We start from the raw sequence: 19,841 nt of genomic DNA, 5'->3' as shown, positions 1-19,841 counted from the left end.
TTTGGAATAGAGGGGAAATGTACAGGCTCACCACACACTCAACCAGAAGGAATACCCTTTTTGAGTTCTTCAGGGGTAGGAAGCCAAATACTGTGGTCCCTTCTGCATGGTAAATGGTGACGAGTTCAGTATGAGAGTGAAGGATGGAGAGATTAAAAGAATAAAGAATTTAAAAAATGAAAGGCTGGGAAAATGGTTTGATGCTAAGAAAGCAGTGAATACAACAGAAGTAAAAATAGGGTCAAAGGGTTTGGATAAGAAAGCCTGTTTGCAATGGAGTCACAAGTTCTCGAAGCCCATCAGAGTCGTCAGGCTACTTACCAATGCGGTCAAAACAGAAGACTTGATTAACTGGAAATTAAATAGAGTAGTGGTATTCAAAGGTGTAGGTCTGAAGGACATGGAACATGGCAAAGAGGTTTGTGTTAGAGAGGATACTGACAATGTGAAAAGTGAACAATTAGTTTCTGCAAGGAGGAGTAAAAGGGAAGTGAGAATTCCCAAGTTATTGAAAGGCTATGCAATGCGACCTACTAAACATTTATGCTTTCTCATTTTCTGTATGTATTTACATTTTCCCATATACCTCCTATAAACAGTGATCTGTTTATTTACTTAAGCCAGCCAAAATTGTAAAATACAATATTGTATTCCCATAATCTCACACTGCAATCTGAAAACCTTTAATGTAGTTTGGGAAGGAAGGTGTGTAATGTTGTGTATAGCTCGTTTAGAGGTTGTAAAATGGCATGCTAAACAATGTAATAGTAGAAGGTGGAATGTAGAGGTGAACTGGATGGTGAAAGGGAACCTGTGACTTGAAGAGTTGGTTGGGTGGGACTTTCACTCTTGAAGAATCAACTTAAGAAGTTCATTCAAGAAAACTCCTGTGATCTGTGTTGTAAGTATACCAGTTGTTTCAGGGTGGACATTGTGATGGGCAGAGAAGTCCCATTTTATGGCAGGGCGCAACACTGGGGATGGTGTTGGTCGTTTAGAGGACACTGAGAGCTACATTGATAATGCTGTCCTCTGTGTGAAGGTAAGGATACCTTTTCTAAGCATGTGTTTCCAGCAATTTCCCACTTTGTGAGAGGGGACATTATAATAGGTGGTGACTTTAATGTGGCCCTGAACTTCAATGTAGATTGCTTCACAGCCAGATTTTACTCCCCAACAACTGTGAGTACACTGTCTCAGTGTATCAAGCCTACATCAGTATATAGAAGTTTAAAATTCTGACGAAAGGGATTTTATGTTTTTTTGTAAATCGGTTCAGTAGTTTCAGTTATTAAAGGAAAAAAATATAGCTATCTAGGGACGCAGCTCCTCCATGGATCAGCAGGTACCCGCGGATCTGGGTGAAAAGCAGACCCTGACTGGCTTGCAGCAACCTGAAAGTAAAGTTGTGGTTGCCATTTTATTTTTGGTTGGGCCCCTGGGGAGAAAACATAAATAAAAACACACATCAGGGGTCAGGATAGAGGTATCCTGACCCATTAGGACACATGGAGGAGTCTCTGAGGGACCCCTCATGTGCAATTATTGCCCTTTTTTTTTGCCGATCTACGGATCCACCTTGGCGCACACGCGACCTCCAGTGTATATCCACAATGATCCAAAGCCCAATGTAAACTCACACACCATACCCCCTCCACGCACGGCCTTTGTATTAACGTATGATAATTATATATTACTTTTCATTAAAAATAAAATTTAAAAAAACAGACATTCACTGAAAAAAAACAAAGGTTACAGGGATGTTATAGTTAGGTTGATGTTTTACCCACACAAAAACATAGAAACTCAGTAGCTATAGTTATACTTATATGAAGAAACTATAATGTGTGCTGTTAAGTAACTCTAGGCCATGAGTTATAGTTTCTTAATATAAGTATATTGTGTGTTTTCAATAGACTGACTAGAGTGGAATTGTGTGACTACCTTAGAAGAAAGTTGGGGTTGATGCAAAGTTCAATCCTGTCCCTATGTGTTTGGAAGAAAAGCTCTTCTTAAGTTAGTGCCTGAAGCTCACTGACACATCTAAGCAAAGTGATAGTGACCAGGAATGTTACCTTCTGGATAAAAACTGGAGGGGCAGGAGTGGAGGGTCTCAAATGGAGGGCCCATTAGTCTTATTAATATAATGTTAAGATTCCATGTGGGAGCTGATGGCACCCAAGGAGGGATGACACTTTTAAGACATTACAGGAAAGCTTTGATGACTGGAATTCTGAATAGGGAAGTATGTTGACTATTTTGTAGGTATGCAGCTACCGCTGCTAGGTGCAGCCTTATTGAAATAAAGGCTACACCACAGGTGTGCAAATGAAATAAGTAGCAGACAATGTCTTGCACCTTGGCTGCTATGGGATCAATGTATTTGGAATGACAACAGTAAACAAATATTTTTTCATTTAGCAGCGCAACATGCAGAGTAGTGGGCCTGCATGCCTCTTTGAGAATGAACGATTGAGTAAACAAATTCTAGGACTTCAGGAGCAAAATCGCAAGCTTGAGGGATCTGGGGTCCAGGAATTTGATTTCTCCATGGTTCTGCTGAGAAGGCCCTGCTAGTTTGGCAGTGCTTCATCCATAACACGTTGCCCTTGGACTGTGAGTGTGGAAACCTCAAGGCAAAGTTTGGGCATTTGGCATTTTCTGCTTTGGCAAAGGGGTCTATTTGTGGTTGTCCCCAGCACTGGAAGTATTGGAGAAGGACTTATGATTGGAGCTCCCCCTTATGGACTTCTTGGTGCCTCCTGCTGAGGAGATCTGCAAAATGGTTGTCCATTCCCTGTAGGTACTCCACTAACAGGTGGATGTTGTATTGGAGAACCCATCTCCCAATGGACTGGGCTAACTGAGAAAGCTGCTGGAATTTGGTACCCCTTTGATTTTGGAGATAATACATGACTGCCATGTTGTCAGTCTTGATGAGGACTACCTTGCCAATCAGGTGAGGAAGGAATGCTTTCAGCGCTAAGTGAACAACTAGTAACTCTAGATGATATATGTGGAGATGCCACTGACAGGGTGACCAGAGGCCCTGGTCAGTTAGACTTTGTGAATGCGCTTCCCACCCTGTAAGAGAGGTGTCCATTGTTATGTTTCTCTGTGGAATTGAGTTTAGGAAGCGCCACACTTAACAGGCTGTTGGTGTTCCACCATTGCAGAGAGTGGCAAGCTTAATGACAGACCAACACAGATCTTCCCATTTACTCTCTGCTTGAATCCACTGGTGCACTAAGCACTCCTGCAACGGACGCAGGTTTAGTCTAGTGTGAGGTACTATGGCTATACATGAAGGCATCATACATGTTGACCTGTTTGAAAGTGGGGAATGAGTGCCTGGAATTACTGTATTCTGGCAGTATTTGGGTAAGTTATTCATAGTTCTGAGATGAAAATTGCCCCTCGGTAAGGTTGGATCTGGAGGGGTTGAAGGTGGAATTTCAAGGTATTGATTGTAAAGCCTAGCTTGTCAAGCAGGTTTATGGTGACCTGAGTGCACTGGTAACACTTTTAACGAGTCGCTCTTTTGATAAGCCAGTAATCTGGGTATTGAAAGACATGCATGCTTTGTCTGCGCAGGTGATCAGCTACTACTGCGACACATTTGGTAAAGACCCTGGGTGCATTAGTGAACTGAAGAGGAGCACTTTGAACTCTTAATGCTGACCATTTACTACAAATCTCAGATACCGGCGATGTGCCAGGTAAATAGGAATATTAAAGTGGGCAACCTTGAGGTCCAGTGTGGCCATGAAATCGCCCTGTTGTAATAACGGGATGACATCTTTAGGAGTGACCATGTGAAAGTGCTCTGAAAGAATGTACACGTTTAGTGGCTCTGAGATCCAAGACTGGTCTCAGGGAACCATCTTTTGGGGAATAAGGAATTATAGTGCATAGACTCCTGTGCCCTGTTGGAGGAGCCTAATGGATTCCAGAGCTTCTTTTTTTGAGGCGTGTTTGTACTTCTTCCCTGGGGAACTGTTAATGTTGTGGGGAAAGTCTGTGTTTGTGAGGTGGAATGCTGGGAGGTGTGGAAGTGAGCTCCAGACAATAACCATGTTGGATACTATCCAACACCCAATAGGTGATGTTCTGCCAGGTGGGAAAAAACCCTCGTAGTTGACTCCCAACAGGTGTTGTGTGATCAGGGGGGGAAAGAGGTAAGTCATGGTTTGGTGGATGTGGCAGATGGTTTGGTGAAACCACCCTTGACTGTCTTTGGAGTTGTTACCCCTATTTGAGCCTCAGTAGTATCCTCTAGGCGAGATGGCTTGTATTTGTGGCTGCTGGTATGAGGTGGAGGTCTCAGAAGGGGTGGGTTTGGACCCTCCAAGGTAGAATAAGCAGTGAAAAGAGCCATGGTGGAGAGGTGTCTGCACTCTCAACGCTTTGGCTGTCTCATTGTTGTTGTGCTTTTTTCTAGTAATGTATCTGCCCGAGGGCTAAATAAATGTTCTCCATTGAATGGGAGGGCCAGTAGATTTTGCTGCTCCTCACATTTAAACCACGAGACCCAAAGCCAAGCATGTCTGCCTAGTAAAACACTGGAGTATATTTCCTTGCTGTGGTATACGCAGCATCGAGGGCACATCGTATAGTTGTGTTGGATATCAATTTTCCCTCAGAAGGTATTTGATAGGCTTGTTTCTTGTGTTCTTCTGGGAGGTATTAGAGGAGTTCCCCTATCTCATCCCTCTGAGCTTTATCATACCTAGAGAGGGGCTGATGGAATTTGCGATACACCAGTGATTGGCAGATTGTGCGACTACCCTCTTTCCAGCAGCATCTATTTTCTTGCTCTCCTTATCTGGTGGAGAGGCTCCACCTGATGTTTGGGAATTGGGTGTTTTACGTGCAATTGCTACAACTAAAGAGGCTGGTGGAAGTTTCCTATGTATGTAAAGCGGATCATTAGGGGATGCCTTATACTTTTTGTCTACCCTAGGTGTTATCACCCTAGATCTTACAGGGTCGTCGAATATGACAGGAGTGTGACTAAGCATACCCTTTAGCACAGGTAGGTATTGTGCGGAACACTGTGTGGAGGAAAATGTTTTAAATAGGAAGTCTTCCTATAGGGGCTCCTTGTGTAGTTGCACCTTATAGAAGATGGCAGCCCTACCAATCAAGTTGTCGTATGCAGCAGTGTCATCTGGGGAGATGGATTTGCATGGTACAGATCAGGGTCTGTATCAGCTGGTGGGTCAGTGTCACAAGTATCCCATGGATCCGCCTGTGGCGGGATATCAAATGTGTCTCCATCGTCTCCTCCCCCTAAACAAGAATGTGTTGACCTTTCAGTGAATATGATGCAGGAGCAGCTGGTGCAGCCAGAGGTGAGGGTGAATGGTGCGCAGCTGGTATAGGTGGTGGGTTAATGTGTAAAGGACTTGTCTGTCTTTTTTCTCTGTTTAGGCGGAGTTGGAAAGTCCAACGCTGCTTCAAACAAGCATTTGCAATGTAATGTGTCTCATGTTTGATCGAGTTAAAGCTATTAGCATTGTAAACTCCTAACTGGACTTTTCTTGCCACATAACCTGAACAGTTTCACATAAGTGAGCCGATGTCCGCCATGAGCGCAAAGCAAATACACAAAAGGAAACAGAAGTTCTCTTGCAGTGAAATATATTGGCAAAAGTGCAATTATCCATGTAATCGCCAAAAGTGCAATTATCCATATAACCGGGCAAAAGTGCAAATATCCATGTAAAAGGGTTGAAGTCATGCAAAGCGTTCTACTACTACCCAGCGAGATCGCGCTGCCTACGAAATAAAGAGAAAAAGTAGTGCAGAAACCATACGGAAAACATGGAGCCTGGTATGTTTTCAGTAGTTGGCCGGGGTGCTCGAGGCGGGCTAAACACCAGAAAAGGCATGACGTATGCATGGCTTTTACTAATTAAATCAAGCAAATTTTAAAAGGCAAGCTCGTGAACCAACCAAACTGATGGGCTTGACAGGGGCGTGGTTAAAAGCCAGAGAGAGATTACACCAGGGACAGAGAGCTTTGCGCTTGACCCTAAAAACAGCTCCCTTTTGGAGGACTTAGCACAAGCATGTGGGAGTCTAGTAATTATCCGACCTGTGTATGGATGGATCATGATTAGGACTCCCTGTTTTCCGTTTTTACAGATAAATACAGACAGAAAGCATTATATTTCCTGACTGTATTTATTTTTAAAAGCAGAAAAATAGAGATAGTTTGGCTTCTTTCAAGTGGTTCTCAGTGCTGCGATTAATGACTTTTAGACCAGTAGTTGTACATATTGGCAGCATGGGGACTTAAAACGAGAATGAGATTTGCTTAAATTACTGCATATCTCTACATGCATTTGTGCTATTATGCTATTGTTTTCATGTGGTTTTATTATTTTTATTTTTTGACATTGTAATCTGCTAAAACTTGACAGGCATCAAATTATATGTGCACGTCTATCTGTTAATGAAATGCAGAAATATACAAGTTATAACCTCATCTGTTCACAAAACACAAAATAAATATGGATAAATACCAATAGGATGGATAAAAAATAAATATGGATTAATACGGACGGAAATGTTACAAAAATAAATACCATAAAACCGGGAGCCCTAATCATGATATACTTCTGTTGAACGTCTATTTATCCCTGCAGTCTTTGAAGCAGGGGTTCCATGGACCACAATCCATGGACAGTTTTGCTGGGCACCGATGTTTTCAGCTCCAACACTGATGTTGTGGCTCCGAAGTTCTTGGCTCCGATGGGGCAGGTTTCGATGCCGACAGTGGCCTGCATTTCGATGCTTTAATTTTCAGCTCTGAAGCTCAACTCACCTCAGTGGCAGAAGTGGTTGGCTCTGAAGCAGCCGGATTTGATGTTTTTTTTAGTACAGAGCTAGGACTGTGTGTTCCGAAGATGACGGTCTGTGCTGACTATAGCCTGAAGGCAGTGGTGGCCCAGCAATGGGTTTAGGTTGGTCTTGAACAGGAAGTCGACCATTTGAGGTGGTTTGCTTGGTTCGCTGTCAAGCTAGTGGGGGCCCTGTACTCACGGCTGGTTGAGCAAGAGGCAGATCTTGCATCTTGATCTCAGAGCCAGAGCTCTTGTCGGTGTAAAATGTCCCATTGTCCACCAGCAGCCGAAGCCTGTGAATGGTGTTCTTCTTGGGTGTCCTTTGGTCCAAACAGGACTGGTGTACCATCTGCACACCTTCGCGGCATTTCAAGACATTGAGCCCAACAGCCGAATAAAGTCTTCTTGGATCTAAAGAACAGGCAAGCCTTGCTGCTCGCCTCTATGTGTTTGGGGAAGAAGCACAGATTAGAGTCCTGTTGGAGATCAGCACAAGAATTCTTAGTGTGACACCGAGGACAGAAAAAAAAAGCATCTGTTTCATCACCGAGTGGACATAGTGAGGGGGAACACCTAATGATCAAAGTAATGCCCTGAATTGCAGGGCTGTGGTCGATAAGTCACCCTGACAAAACTGAAGTCATTGACCCAAACTGAAGAGAGAGTGAGAGAGTGAGAGAGAGAGAGAAAGAGAGAACCTCGATCCTCAACAATACCGATGGAAAGCAGGTATGAACCGAGAAAGGGCTATGCAACGGTGTTGAACCAGAGCAAAAGAGCACACATCTGAACCCGACGGTGGAAGAAAACAATCTAACAATGGAGTAGATAACCATGTGCATTACCAGCAAGAGGAGACACACTATCTTGTAACTCGAAAGACGCTCTTTAAAGAAATACCACCTACACACATCCAAAACCCACACCCATGGCAGGATTATGCTAAACATGTGCATCTACAGCCGCACATGCATCAAACATTTCTATACATGTGTGTGAGTGTATATATATATATATATATATATATATATATAAAATAAAATAGTATAGGTCTCATGAGTGGCATACTAATATGAACAATATAGTAATCAGGCATGGATGCATTACTTTAAGGATTGGTGTAAGTTCAGAAAACGATTGCCCTAGCTGAAATCATTGGAGAAGGTATATTAGTTAATAATTTAAAAAAGAACATGATTGAGATATATTTTTTTTATATGGAAAGGAGCTACGTATTCCCAATCGGGTGACTCCAACTTGTCTAAAACTACTGCCACGCCCCTTTCTCCCAAGAGGCAATAGAAATGCACCAACATAATTAAGAAATGTCATACCATTACAGCAGTTTGTTCGGTTGCTTCAGTGGGCTCAGAAAAATATGCTTAATGCCTTTACAGAAAAGCATGAGGATGTTCGAGAAGTAAACACCCAACTTTAGTTTTGCTAACATTAAAGTACTGCAGCAATCCACCAGGTTCAGGAACTGGAAGTCTTACTTGGGTGGACTATGAAAGCACCCCTCAGGTTGATTTAAAGGGAATTGCTAATGTGCTGGGTGTTCAACAGTAGCTCCAAGAGTTAATGACTCTGGCTGCAGACCAACTATAAGAGGAGTGAATACCCCTGTAGAAGCTGTATGGCTCAAATGCATTGGACTGCTCTTACATAGAGGGGCAGGAAAGGGTGCTGCTCATCCCGGTGTGGTATGACAAGATGCCAGCTACCATATCAAGTGGTAAAGAAAGTGTATGACAACTATTTGATAGCACCTCAAGACTCATCGGGAGCTTGGGTGGGGGTCTATCTTCCAATTGGCAATAAAAAGCTGTCTTGGTTAGGGTTGGTGATTGTAGGCTATTTCTAAATAACAGCTGATGGAAAAAAACAGTCTCTTCAGTGCAAGGGGGTATTTCATGGCAAAAAGCAAGGCTGCATTCACACCCAATGCTTTATCTTCTGGTAGTTGTAAAATCATTTGCGAAAAGTATTTTTCAGTTTAATACCATTAATGACAAAGTTGCATACTGAACCATACTTAATAGGCTTACCACATTGACTCCAGTCATTTATTTTCTGATACTTCTTTGTGCCTTTTTAGCTAAAGAGCAGACACAAAATATGTGGCTACTTTCAATTCTCTGACAATTCTATGTCATTTTCCTGGACTGTCACTACCCATGAGAACAGAGGAGAGGAAACTAAAGACTGGAAGTAGGAGGCCCCCACTAGTTTCATCGAAGAGGGGATAGAAGTAGAGGTGAATCCATGGGAAATCCCCACCATAGTGAGATCTGTCAATAGTCAGTAGTTACTTTAGCTACAGGTTAACCTTTCAGCGGGAGCAACTAAAAGTGCTATTAGAAAAATCTAACCCAGACGTTATAATGCACCTGTTGTGCCTAGTTCACTACATTATTGTAGTACAGTAGATTTGAATCATATCAATACAACGGCCAATATAAAAAGAAACATCCAAGGGTACAGGCACAACAGGAGTACCCACAGTACGCCCCAGGCATTGTAGGGGACAGGCCCAACAGGAATATCCACAGCACATTTCTCTAAGAGCAGCATATCTAGAAACTGAACTTTATCTTCTTTTGAGATTCCAAGTTGTAGCATGATGAACCCCTCACTTTCATTGAAATTATCACAAAGGGCTGTACATGCCTTAGGATTCAGGCCTTCAATGGAAGCCTGCAGAATACCCATAACACATCTCTCAGAGCTTATGCCTGTAGGCTTCGGGTATAAATTAACTGATCACAGAAATGGAATTACAAATGACAGAGTGAACACTACATTTGATACATGCCTAAAAGCCCAGAGAGTTGGAACATATTACAAATAATTTCTTACTTACCTGTAACTTCTGTTCTCCAGTATTGGTATCTTTCATAGATTCACAAAGCTTGAATTATTCCCCATCGTCGAAGTGGGAGTCCCAGGGTATCATAGTAAGCAGTATATATTAGTATAATAGGCTGTAAAGGAAATGCAAGGTTCAGCCTAATAGTCTTTCTAAGTACTTTTAAAAAAAGGACCAAAGTTGACCAATGACCAATTAGGCGACAGCACTCTTAGAACACTCCCAACAGAGGCATCTTCCCTCAGATTCTCCAGGCACTAGTGGGGTAGACCTCATTGGCCAAGAAGGACAGCCTCCAAGGGGAGGAGGGTGGGTCGCATGTGAATCTATGGAATATACCAATAGTGGAGAACGGGAGTTACAGGTAAGTAAGAATTGTTTTCCAGTATTGGGGTACTCGCCATAGATTCACATGCTTAAATCAGAATAGCTAGCAGTGCAATACATTAGCAACAAAATACACATAATTATGGCACCGGATGACGGGTACAACATTTTACATTATATGGTAACAGGCTCACCTTATTGGAAAAGATGCTGAAGTACTGCTTGACTCACGGCTGTATCAGTAATCTGTTAGTCTCTTCAGCATCCAGACAGTAGTGGTGGGTGAAAGTGTACCTGCTTTTCCAGGCTGCAGCACAGCATATATTTTCGATTGACACCCCAGCAAAGAAAGTGGCTTTTGTGGAAACTGCTCTTGTATAATGTGCTGTAGTCTATTGTCTTAAAGGGCTGCCCACCTTGGAATGATAGAAGTGAATGGCTGATGAAGTCCATCCTGCTATGGTGGGCTTGGAGACTGGTCCACCTTTGTTATTGTTACCATAGGCCACAAAAAGTTGATCAATAGCACAAATACGCTTTTTGCAATGTAAGTACAACTTGATGTCAAGAGTATGAAGACTGTTTCCCGCTGGTGTTTGAGGATTGGGAAATAAAGTCCTAAGCATAATCGGTTGATTTAGTTGAAAATCGGTGGGAACCTTTGGTATGAACGTGGGATTTGTTCGCAGGATTACCATGGTATCTTTGAATTGCAAGAAAGGTTCCTTAATAGTGAACACTTGAAGTTTGCTTACTCTTCTAGCAAAGGTAAGGGCTAGTAACAACTCCACCTTCCAAGTAAGGAACTTCAGTTCAGCCCTGTGATTTGGTTCAAATGGACTTTTAATCAGTTGGGATAGCATGGTGTTAAGCTGCCAAGCAGGTTACTTTATTGGAGGATATGCTCTGAAGAATCCTTTAAGAAATGGGACAATTAATCTGTGTGACCACCAGGAAGGAGATCCCAAAGTTCACCTATACCTGAAAATAGCAGGCCAGATGCACTTTGACAGAGGAGTGCATTAGACCGGATTTAGCTAGAGACAGTAAATATGGTAGCACTTGTTCAGGAGGAGATGTGATAGGATGTACTTTAGATTTCTTGCATCAAAGATAAAAATGTTTCCATATGAAGCAATATATTTTGTTCGTAGAATCAGCTCTGGCCTTTGCAAGAACACTCCAACAATCCTCTGGAATGTCTAGGTGCTGTAGCTCATGGTGCTCAGGAGCCAAGCAGATAAATGCAGAGAAATCAGGTATGGATGAAAGACCTGGTGATTGTTCATCGATAACAAGTCTACTTGGGTCTTTAGTTGATTATATTTTTCCACTGACAACATGAGGAGCCCCGAAAACCAGTGTTGTCTTGGCCATCGTGGAACTATGAGCATTAATCTGCATGGTTGCGGTTTGATTTTCCTGAGAATCCTGGGAATATGTGGGATCGGGGAAAAGTGTAGGCATAAAGGGGGTCATTACAACCCTGGCGGTCCAAGACTGCCAGGGCTGTTCTGACGGAAGTACCGCCAACAGGCTGGCTGGCGGTGCTTCCCATGGCATTACGACCGCGGCAGAAGCCCAGGGGATTACGAGTCCCCCTACCGCTAGCCTTTTCCTGGCGATTTGAACCGCCAGGAAAAGGCTGGCGGTACGGGGAGTTGCGGGGCCCCCTGACAGGGCCCTGTGCAGCTTTTCACTGTCTGCTATGCAGACAGTGAAAAGCGCAACGGATGCAACTGCACCCGTCGCACGGCCGCAACACCGCCAGCTCCATTTGGAGCCGGCTCCTGTGTTGCAGCCGAGAAACTAGGTTTCCACGCGCCGGCCCAGTGGGGATCTCCAAATGGCCGCGGCGGGGGTGAGGCCCATTGGCAGCCGCCCGGGGGTCTAAGTTTGTATTGTTGAAGCAAAAGGCCATTCCCCCAGAATCCCATTTGAGGGTACCTGCTGGCATAAAACCAGCATTTCTTGTTCTCTTGTGATGCACACAGATCTAGATTGGGTTTGGCCCATTGCTGAAATATGACATCCAGGACCAGTTGCTTCAATTCCCACTTGTGACAATTTTGGGACGTTTTGCTCAAGGTGTCTGCTACAGAGTTGTGTACTTATGGGAGATGTTTGCCCTTAAGGTCACTTGATGTCTTAGTGCCCTCCACCAGATGGTTTGAGCTTCTTGGGACAGAATCCTGCATTTTGTACCTCCCGGTTTGTTGAGGTAAAGCATACTCTTTGTGTTGTCTGTCCTTATTTATATGTCGGAACCTTGAGCTCTTGGCAAGAAAATGTGAAGAGGCAGCGTGACTGCTATGAGCTCGAGGAAGTTAATATGCAATTTCAACTGTTCTGGAGTCCACTTGCCCTGAATCTGGAGATCATGCTAATGATCTCCCAATCCTTATAGAGAAGTGTCTGTTGTAATGACGTATCCGAATGGGAGGAAGAAATGTCAGTCCTGCATAGAGATTGTTGGAGCTTGTCCACCAGGGAAGAGCTGCTTTCATGACAGGTGTAATCTGTATGGCGTTGTTGAATTGTCCTTCCGACTGGAGCCACTTTGTGTCCAATTCCTCCTGGAACAGTCGCATTTTGAGATGAGAATGAGGTATTAAGAGAATGGCTGATGACACCATGCCTATTAGAGATTTAATCAGGCAAACGGAAGCACACTTTTTTTTTTTTAAAGGGAGCAGGCCAGCATGGAGAGCTTCTGCTGCCTGTCTAAAGACAAGAATGCCTTGTTGAGTAATATGTCTAGAGTTTCTCCCAGAAAGGTTATCCTTGTCGAAGGTGAAAGGAGGGACTTCTAGAAATTGACTGTGAGCCCCAGGGGTTGAAAGAGGTGAAGACATGTGGCTTTATCCCTTGATGCTTCTTAGAAAGATGGAGCCTTTATCAACAAGTCGTTGGGGTAAGGGAAAACTTGAATGCCTTGTTGTCGCAGGTGGGCTGCCACTGGGGCAAGACATTTGGTAAATATCCGGGGAGAGGATCAGAGGCCACAGGGAAGGACTTGGAACTGGTAATGAGTACCGGCTACTGTAAATCTGAGGAATTTGCGATGGCTGGAATGGATGGGAATGTGAAAATAGGAATCCTGGAGATATAGGCTGTTAAGAGAATCTCTGTGGTTGAGAAGTTGGAGAAGTTCCTGGGGGGGAAACCATAGGGAAAGATTGTTTCTTCAGGTACTTGTTGGGTTTCCTGAGGTCGAGAATGGGACGCTACTCCCCTGATTTCTTCCTCACGATGAAAAAACAGGAGTAAAATCACTCCTTTTTGAGAATGCAAGACCTGTTCTATGGCCCTTTTTGATAACATGGCCCAAACCTCCTAGCGAAGAGGATGAAGGTGAGAAGGGAGGATTTTTGTTGGTCAAGTCTGAGGTGGAATTTGGGTGAACTCCAGAGTATGTCCCTGCTCAATGAGATTAGGACCCATTTGATGTAAGTACTGGGAAATTCTGGCACTCACTGAAACATGAGTAGGTGGTATAGCCAGTACACTGAAGTTGTCACGGATTCCAAGTGGTATCTCTGGCAGAAGCAGCCTGTTTCCTTCTTGGTTGTTGTTTAAACTAGGCTGCTGATCGCGGTGCTCGATAAGGTTGATGCTGTTGATAAGTGGGCCGAAAGCACTGCTGGTAAGATTGTGGTTGGTATCTCTGGTATCCTCCACGGTATGAGTAAGCTCAGTGGCCACACACACCACAAAAAGGGGTCTTAAAGAACTGGAGAGTTCAGAGGGATTGAGCTGTTTCTGTGTCTGCTTTTATGGCCTGTTGAGCGTCATCGAAGTGCTTTCCAAATAAAGAATTGCAGTCGAAGGGCAGATCCAGGATTTTGGTTTGCCCTTCTGGGTGGAACAACGCGGCCTTCAGCCAAACCTGGCGCCGAAGTACAGCAGATCCAGACTATGGATGCAATATCCATTGTATAGTCAATAATTTCAGATGCCGCTTTTTCACCTTACTGTAGAAAGTTTGGTTTTCTTGTCATCGGGCAGGAAATCCAGGGATGTGGCAATGTCTGACCACATTTGGCGATCATATTGTCCCATAATGGGCAGAGAGTTTGTTGACTATTGTACCCGACATGACTGTGAATCTTTTGTCGATATTGTCTAGCTCCCTGCCCTTCTAGTCAGGCAGAGAAGTGACTGGGGTAGAAGGATTTTTAGACCTGTGCTGTGCAGCATGAGAAATTACCGAATCAGGTCTTGAATGTCCGTACAAAGAAGCAGGTGAGTCCTCTGGTGCTTTCTATGTTTTATCTATTCTAGGAAGAACAGCAGTGATGGTCGCTGGTGTTTTCCTTCCTCCTATTTACAGTCTACAATCGGTATTGCCCCAACTGTAGTTCTGGACTTATTCTTGAAATCGTATAGAAAACAGTCCGTCTTTTTAATAGTGATGGGGAGTTCAAAACGCTTGGCCGCTCTCCCCATTAGCATGTGAAAACCACCAATAGCTCCTGGTGGAGAATCCACTGGTTGTGGTGCTGAAGGAGAAGGTGGAGGATTGAGGTAATCATTCCATTCATTGGTGATGGTGTGACTGTCTGTAGTTCGCCTTCTTCTCTATCTCCATCATCGTCAGCCTCATTATTATCTGTTGAGGAGGATCTCCGAGATGGCATGGCAATGTAGAATTGTGGAGTCATTCTTGGGGTAGGTAGTGGAGGTAGGTGTTCTGGCGATTTAGGTGCATGTGTAGCCAGAACCTGGACCATGCCTGGTGGTGGTGGAGGAGGAGCATAAGGAAGATATTGCTTTATGTAGAGATGACTTTGGTAGACAGGCTCATAATAATCTTGTTCTTGTCCTGACTGTTCAATAAATAGCTGGGTAGAAGTAACATATCAGCAGGCGATGTGAGTTCAGGACGAATACTTTGAGGAGATGGTAAAACTGTTGTTGAGGAGGTCATTGATGGTAGCGTTGATGGTGTGAGCAACAATAATGTTGATGGTCTCTTTTGTTTGGACGTCGCCGACGAGGAGGAGGATTTTTCAGACTGCTGCGCCATCAATGGTGTTGTCGATGATGGTGGCATTAATGCCGATGGGGGTCATTGATGGTGTTGGCACAATTCTTTGTTGCTGTCAATGTTCTCGTTGATGTGATGGATCTCATCGACTGTGTGGTGTTCATAGTTGACGAGTTAGCCTTTGTCAACACTGAAACCATCGTCAACAGGATGTATGACAACAGTGAAGGCGTCATTGGGCTTTTGGTGATGGAAATATCACTTCTCGCTGCCATTGACAATGGTTTTGATGTCTTTGGTGTTGTCTACGACAGAGGTTCCCAATCTTTTGACTCCTGGGGACATCCACTGAAACATTACTGGAAGTCGGGGACCCCCAAGCAATTTGTACAATTTAAATTTCAAACATTATAACAGTAAATTGCCAAAAATACACAAAGAAGTACACACCAAACACTCAAATTACTAAAGATATAATTATTTTACACAAAAACAAATATGCAAAAATCAAAAAATGTAATGGGAAGGTTGGTGCTGCATCTCAGCAACTAACTTTTCAGTGTTTGTTTTTATTTAGGACAGTTCAATCCTCAGGTCAGATTCTACATTTCCCAAGCAATTTCTGTGTTTATTTTTTAGGTACATAAGATCTGAGAAAGCTTTTTCACATAAATATGTGGTAGGCAAAGGAAGTAAAACCATAACGGCCTCTCATCTTTCCCTAGCCTCCCTGTCACATGTAATTAATTTGTTTTATAGCACTTCTCATACCAGTGTAGGGTGTCAGAGCACTTTAGTATGGACTTCAAGGTGTAGGATTCACATGTCATCCACACTGGTAGGCATGCTTGTGCTGAAGAAGCACAAACTTAGGATTTAGAACACAACACAGTGGTTAGCAGTGACTCTAATAATAAGAATGTATTTCTACGCAAGCAAATCTTTTTTAGCAGCATAAATGAAAATGAAAGTCTGGGAAAAAACAACCTTCTAATTTGTGCCATGTAGTTTGCATGCAGCTCTTTGATTGCAGTTCATAGCTCACTGTGCTAGATTACAATTGTAACTTATGAACTGCACAGTAACAAAAGAACATCTGTGATAAAAGCAGTAACCCACTGTGCTGCGCGTATGAAATACTGTTCTTTGCATGATACACGTTCTTTGCAGGAGGCATATTAACCATCTGCACTACCTTTGAGTCAAAACTGCCACTGCACAAAACGCACTTCTCTCTCCAGCAGGTACATTAATCACTAGAGTTATCTTGACACTTATTTTTGCCCAAAAGCTGATAGATCTACATAGAGCTTTGCAGTGCTTTTAAAACTGCTGAACAAAGAAAGTAATATAAAAATATGCCTGTGTTTGTCAGAGGCCCCAGCTGGAGAAGTGCCTTCCTCCTGGCCCAGGCCTGTGGACCCCCTGTGAATGTATCACAGACCTCTGGGGGTCTACGGACCACAGGTTGGGAACCACTGATCTACAATATTTTAAGAGTGATTTTTGACTTTTTTGAGACAGGTTCAGATAAAGATCTAGGTTTTAATAGAAGGGCTGTAGATGGAGTTGAGGGCTCAGATTTAGAGTCTGAGGAAGCCCTTTTTTGTTTTTCCTCACAGGAGCAGCCTTCCATAGAGCCATGGTGGGTCTTTTCGGGGCTTTTGAGCTTTGATAAGGGGAGTAATGGTGAGACATTTCCCTCTTTCTGGAAGTCTGAGGAGATAGAACACTCAATATTTTCCCCCTCAGAAACTACAACAGCCTTGGTCTTAAGTTTCTGTAATCATAACAAAAGTCTTCCTCACAGTCTTTGAGGGCATTTGTAGAATAAGTTCTGCATACCTTGCAGTCTGCCACATTGTGGGATGGATGAAGGCAATATATACATTGTTTGTGACGGTCTTGTGAATGGAGCCTTTTCTTACCACAAGGTCTGAAGAGTCGTTTCTTTACCAGTTCTGACATACTGGAACAGAGAAATAATAATTTGGAAATCACCAAATCTAGAAAAACTAAGCAGCGCTCGGGGAGACCCCCTCACATACGATGTGCAGTGAAAATCTGAGGGAAAATGCTTCTGTTGGGAGTGTTCTAAGGGTGTTGTCGCCTGATTGGTTTATTGTTCAACTGTGGTCCTTTTTCAAAAAGGACATAGATAGGCTAATAAGCTGAACTTTGCATTCCCTTTACAGTCTATTATACTGATATATACTGCTTACTATGATACCAGGGGACCCCACTTCGACAAGGGGGAATGATTCAAGCATGCAAAAGATACCTCAATACTGGGGAATCAGGATGCAGACCTACTAAACTGCATTCTTACCTTCTTCCAATGTGATGCCCTCAATAGGAATACTGTGAAATGGGCTGCTGTAGACATCTTTGTCCGGCGTCTCCTGTGCTGCATCACAATGCTGGTCCTCCTTGGTGAGTAGTTCTGTTAGGCGTTTCACTGGGTTCTCGCTGCTTTCAGGGGCTGCCATCTCAACCTGGGGGGCATCTGGAATCTGTCCTAAGGGGGACTTTGTAGGTGAGGGAGGAGAGGGCTGCGGGTGACTCTGGGCAACTGAGTTGAACATAGGTGAAGGTATCCGATAGGCTGGTGGCTGCTCTGTGGGTGGGTACAGCAAGCCAATAGAAGGGAATGACCTCTCAGTTCCTTCAGCCGCCTTAATGGATGGGCCAGCATCTTGTGATGCAGACAGGGCCGAGCCTGCCTCCTCTGAGTGAGTAATGTGCCCCCTATTTTCCTGACCACCTTTAAAGTCAGGTGAGCAGAGCTCACCAGCAGAGGAAACTGAGTGACAGGGATGAGGCGATATCTGCAGACAGGCTTGGTCAGCGAAGGGTTGTGGTGGGGACTGCTGTAAGTAGGGAAAGAGGCCTGCCTGGAAGGTGGTGGGTGGCTGTGGAGACCATGGGACGGGACTTGGGGGAGGCTTGGAATGGGCTGCGTGGAATGGAGGTGGGTCTCCTAGGATAATGGGCAAAGGGTTCTGGTGCGCCAATATTTCACCGCCTATCTCAAAGTAGGAAGGGGGGTAGTCGTACTGAGGAGGGGAGAAGCCAGAGAAACCCCCGCCGTAGGGACAGTCTTGGGAGGCAGAATAAAATGGAGACTGGTCCATGGGCATGTCTGGGAAGCAATGACCTGTCGGCCTGGCAGGTTGTAAACAGTGGTATAAGCCTGTCTGATGAGTCGGTAGCACTTCCATCTCCCCCTCTTCGGGACTGAAGGTACGCAGCTCTGTGAAGACCTCTGTCTGGGCATCTGGGGGCGAAGGATAACGGTGCAACATGATCTCTGGGCATGGTTCATCCTTGAAGATCACTGGAAGTCAAGGAGAGAAAAATGTGTGTTTTATAATTGGCTACCAACAATCTAAGTAAATAATTCTGATTGTGTATAATCATGGACATTTATGTTTGCTTTTTTGCAGAGAAAAACCAGGAAGCCCATGATATATAATAAAATATGTATTGCACAAAATACCTGTGGGCATCTGCAAATGAAATTACAGATCTCCTCACAACACCCACACTACTGTCACACTCACCAGGCAAGTACTTGAAGCACTGGGTGGGACTTCTTTTCCTTCTACCATTGGAAACATAGAAGAATGCTTGCACAGGGCGAGTGATTTTCTTGTTGCCGTACTCAGGGACCTCGAGAGCCATTGTTCGCTGCAAGAGGAGAAAGAAAAAGTGGTTATCATACAGAAGATGCAGGAAGCTTAACTCTTATTCTGGGTCCAGTGCTCTCTGGGTGTTCCTGCAGGGGCCTCAGAGTCCACCGAAAACTGCAAAGGCCTTATCCAACAGCTGAGAACTAAAAGAAGCTTTGGCAGAGTTTGGGAAGGGTAATGCGCACATGACGGCTAGGCCACGGGCACTATCAAAGGCTATTCCGGAATTAGTTTACAGCTATTTCATGCCTCACACATAAGTGCTGATCATCTCTGGCCTTTTCACACCAGATATTTAAAAAGCGCAGGCTCTCATTGTTTCTTGGGATTAATTATTATTACCACCAAGTAGAGATCCAGGCTTGTGAACAAAAAAGCAGTTTAAAATACAAACTATGGAAAGAGAAAGGGGTTACTCCTAGCTAGGGTAAAGAATCAGGGTCAAAGTATAATCGCACCATATGAACAAGAATGCAACTGTACTGGATCTGTGAGGTGGCCAAAGGTAGCCACATTGATACTGTGCTGCCGGTCTTCTCTGCTCCAGTATTTACCTTTCTGCAGTCACAGGAAGTTGAGAAGGACCTTCTTTGACAGCCTCAAGCCACAAGGGATGATTTTCACTTGAAACCAGGACCCTTGATACTGGACATTGGTGTCATAACATGTTGGCTGCTTTCACGCCTGGCAGCATTTGTTGGTATGATTTGGATGAGGTGAGATGGGCAGTTGAGTGGATTGGAGTATTGCTGTAGAAGAAGGCAGGAATGGTGGCTGCCAGCCCTGGTACTTGTCATCTGTGCTACTGTACTAGCAGGTAAACGGGGACCCAAGACAAGGGGCTGTTCAACTATTTAGAGGGCCTCTCACTTCCTACCATTCCTACATGTGTTTATCAAAACTCCTTTTTAGATGTTTTGAGAACTGCTCTGCACATGCCATGAATACATACACATTGTAAGGCACTTGACACAACACGCTGACAAGTGTTTATAGACAAATAGGTCAACCCACGGGCTTTCCAGTTCTTTACCTCTGCAAAGCACCATACTACTTGCCACTTTAGTCACTCTCAATTTCTGGCCACCACTTCAGCACATTAGTCTGCGAGC

At 44.0% G+C, this 19,841-nt stretch overlaps 1 protein-coding gene across 3 annotated transcripts in view; it reads right to left on the bottom strand.

The window, feature by feature from the left end:
- The window catches only part of NFATC4 (nuclear factor of activated T cells 4), a 420,369-nt gene that overhangs the window by 117,672 nt on the left and 282,856 nt on the right, over window positions 1-19,841 (bottom strand). For all 3 annotated transcript variants that reach the window (XM_069238283.1, XM_069238284.1, XM_069238285.1), the window contains exons 8-9: window positions 18,601-18,727; window positions 17,367-18,374 (exon numbers count right to left, since the gene is read on the bottom strand). In XM_069238283.1, the coding sequence (XP_069094384.1) occupies window positions 17,367-18,374; window positions 18,601-18,727 (1,135 nt within the window). The remainder of the gene's footprint in view (window positions 1-17,366; window positions 18,375-18,600; window positions 18,728-19,841) is intronic.

This window comes from Pleurodeles waltl, chromosome 6, assembly GCF_031143425.1.
Source record: "Pleurodeles waltl isolate 20211129_DDA chromosome 6, aPleWal1.hap1.20221129, whole genome shotgun sequence".
Classification (NCBI taxonomy): domain Eukaryota; kingdom Metazoa; phylum Chordata; class Amphibia; order Caudata; family Salamandridae; genus Pleurodeles; species Pleurodeles waltl.
The sequence above is the reverse complement of the archived record's forward strand: the minus strand, read 5'-3'. Positions and strand labels throughout refer to the sequence as shown.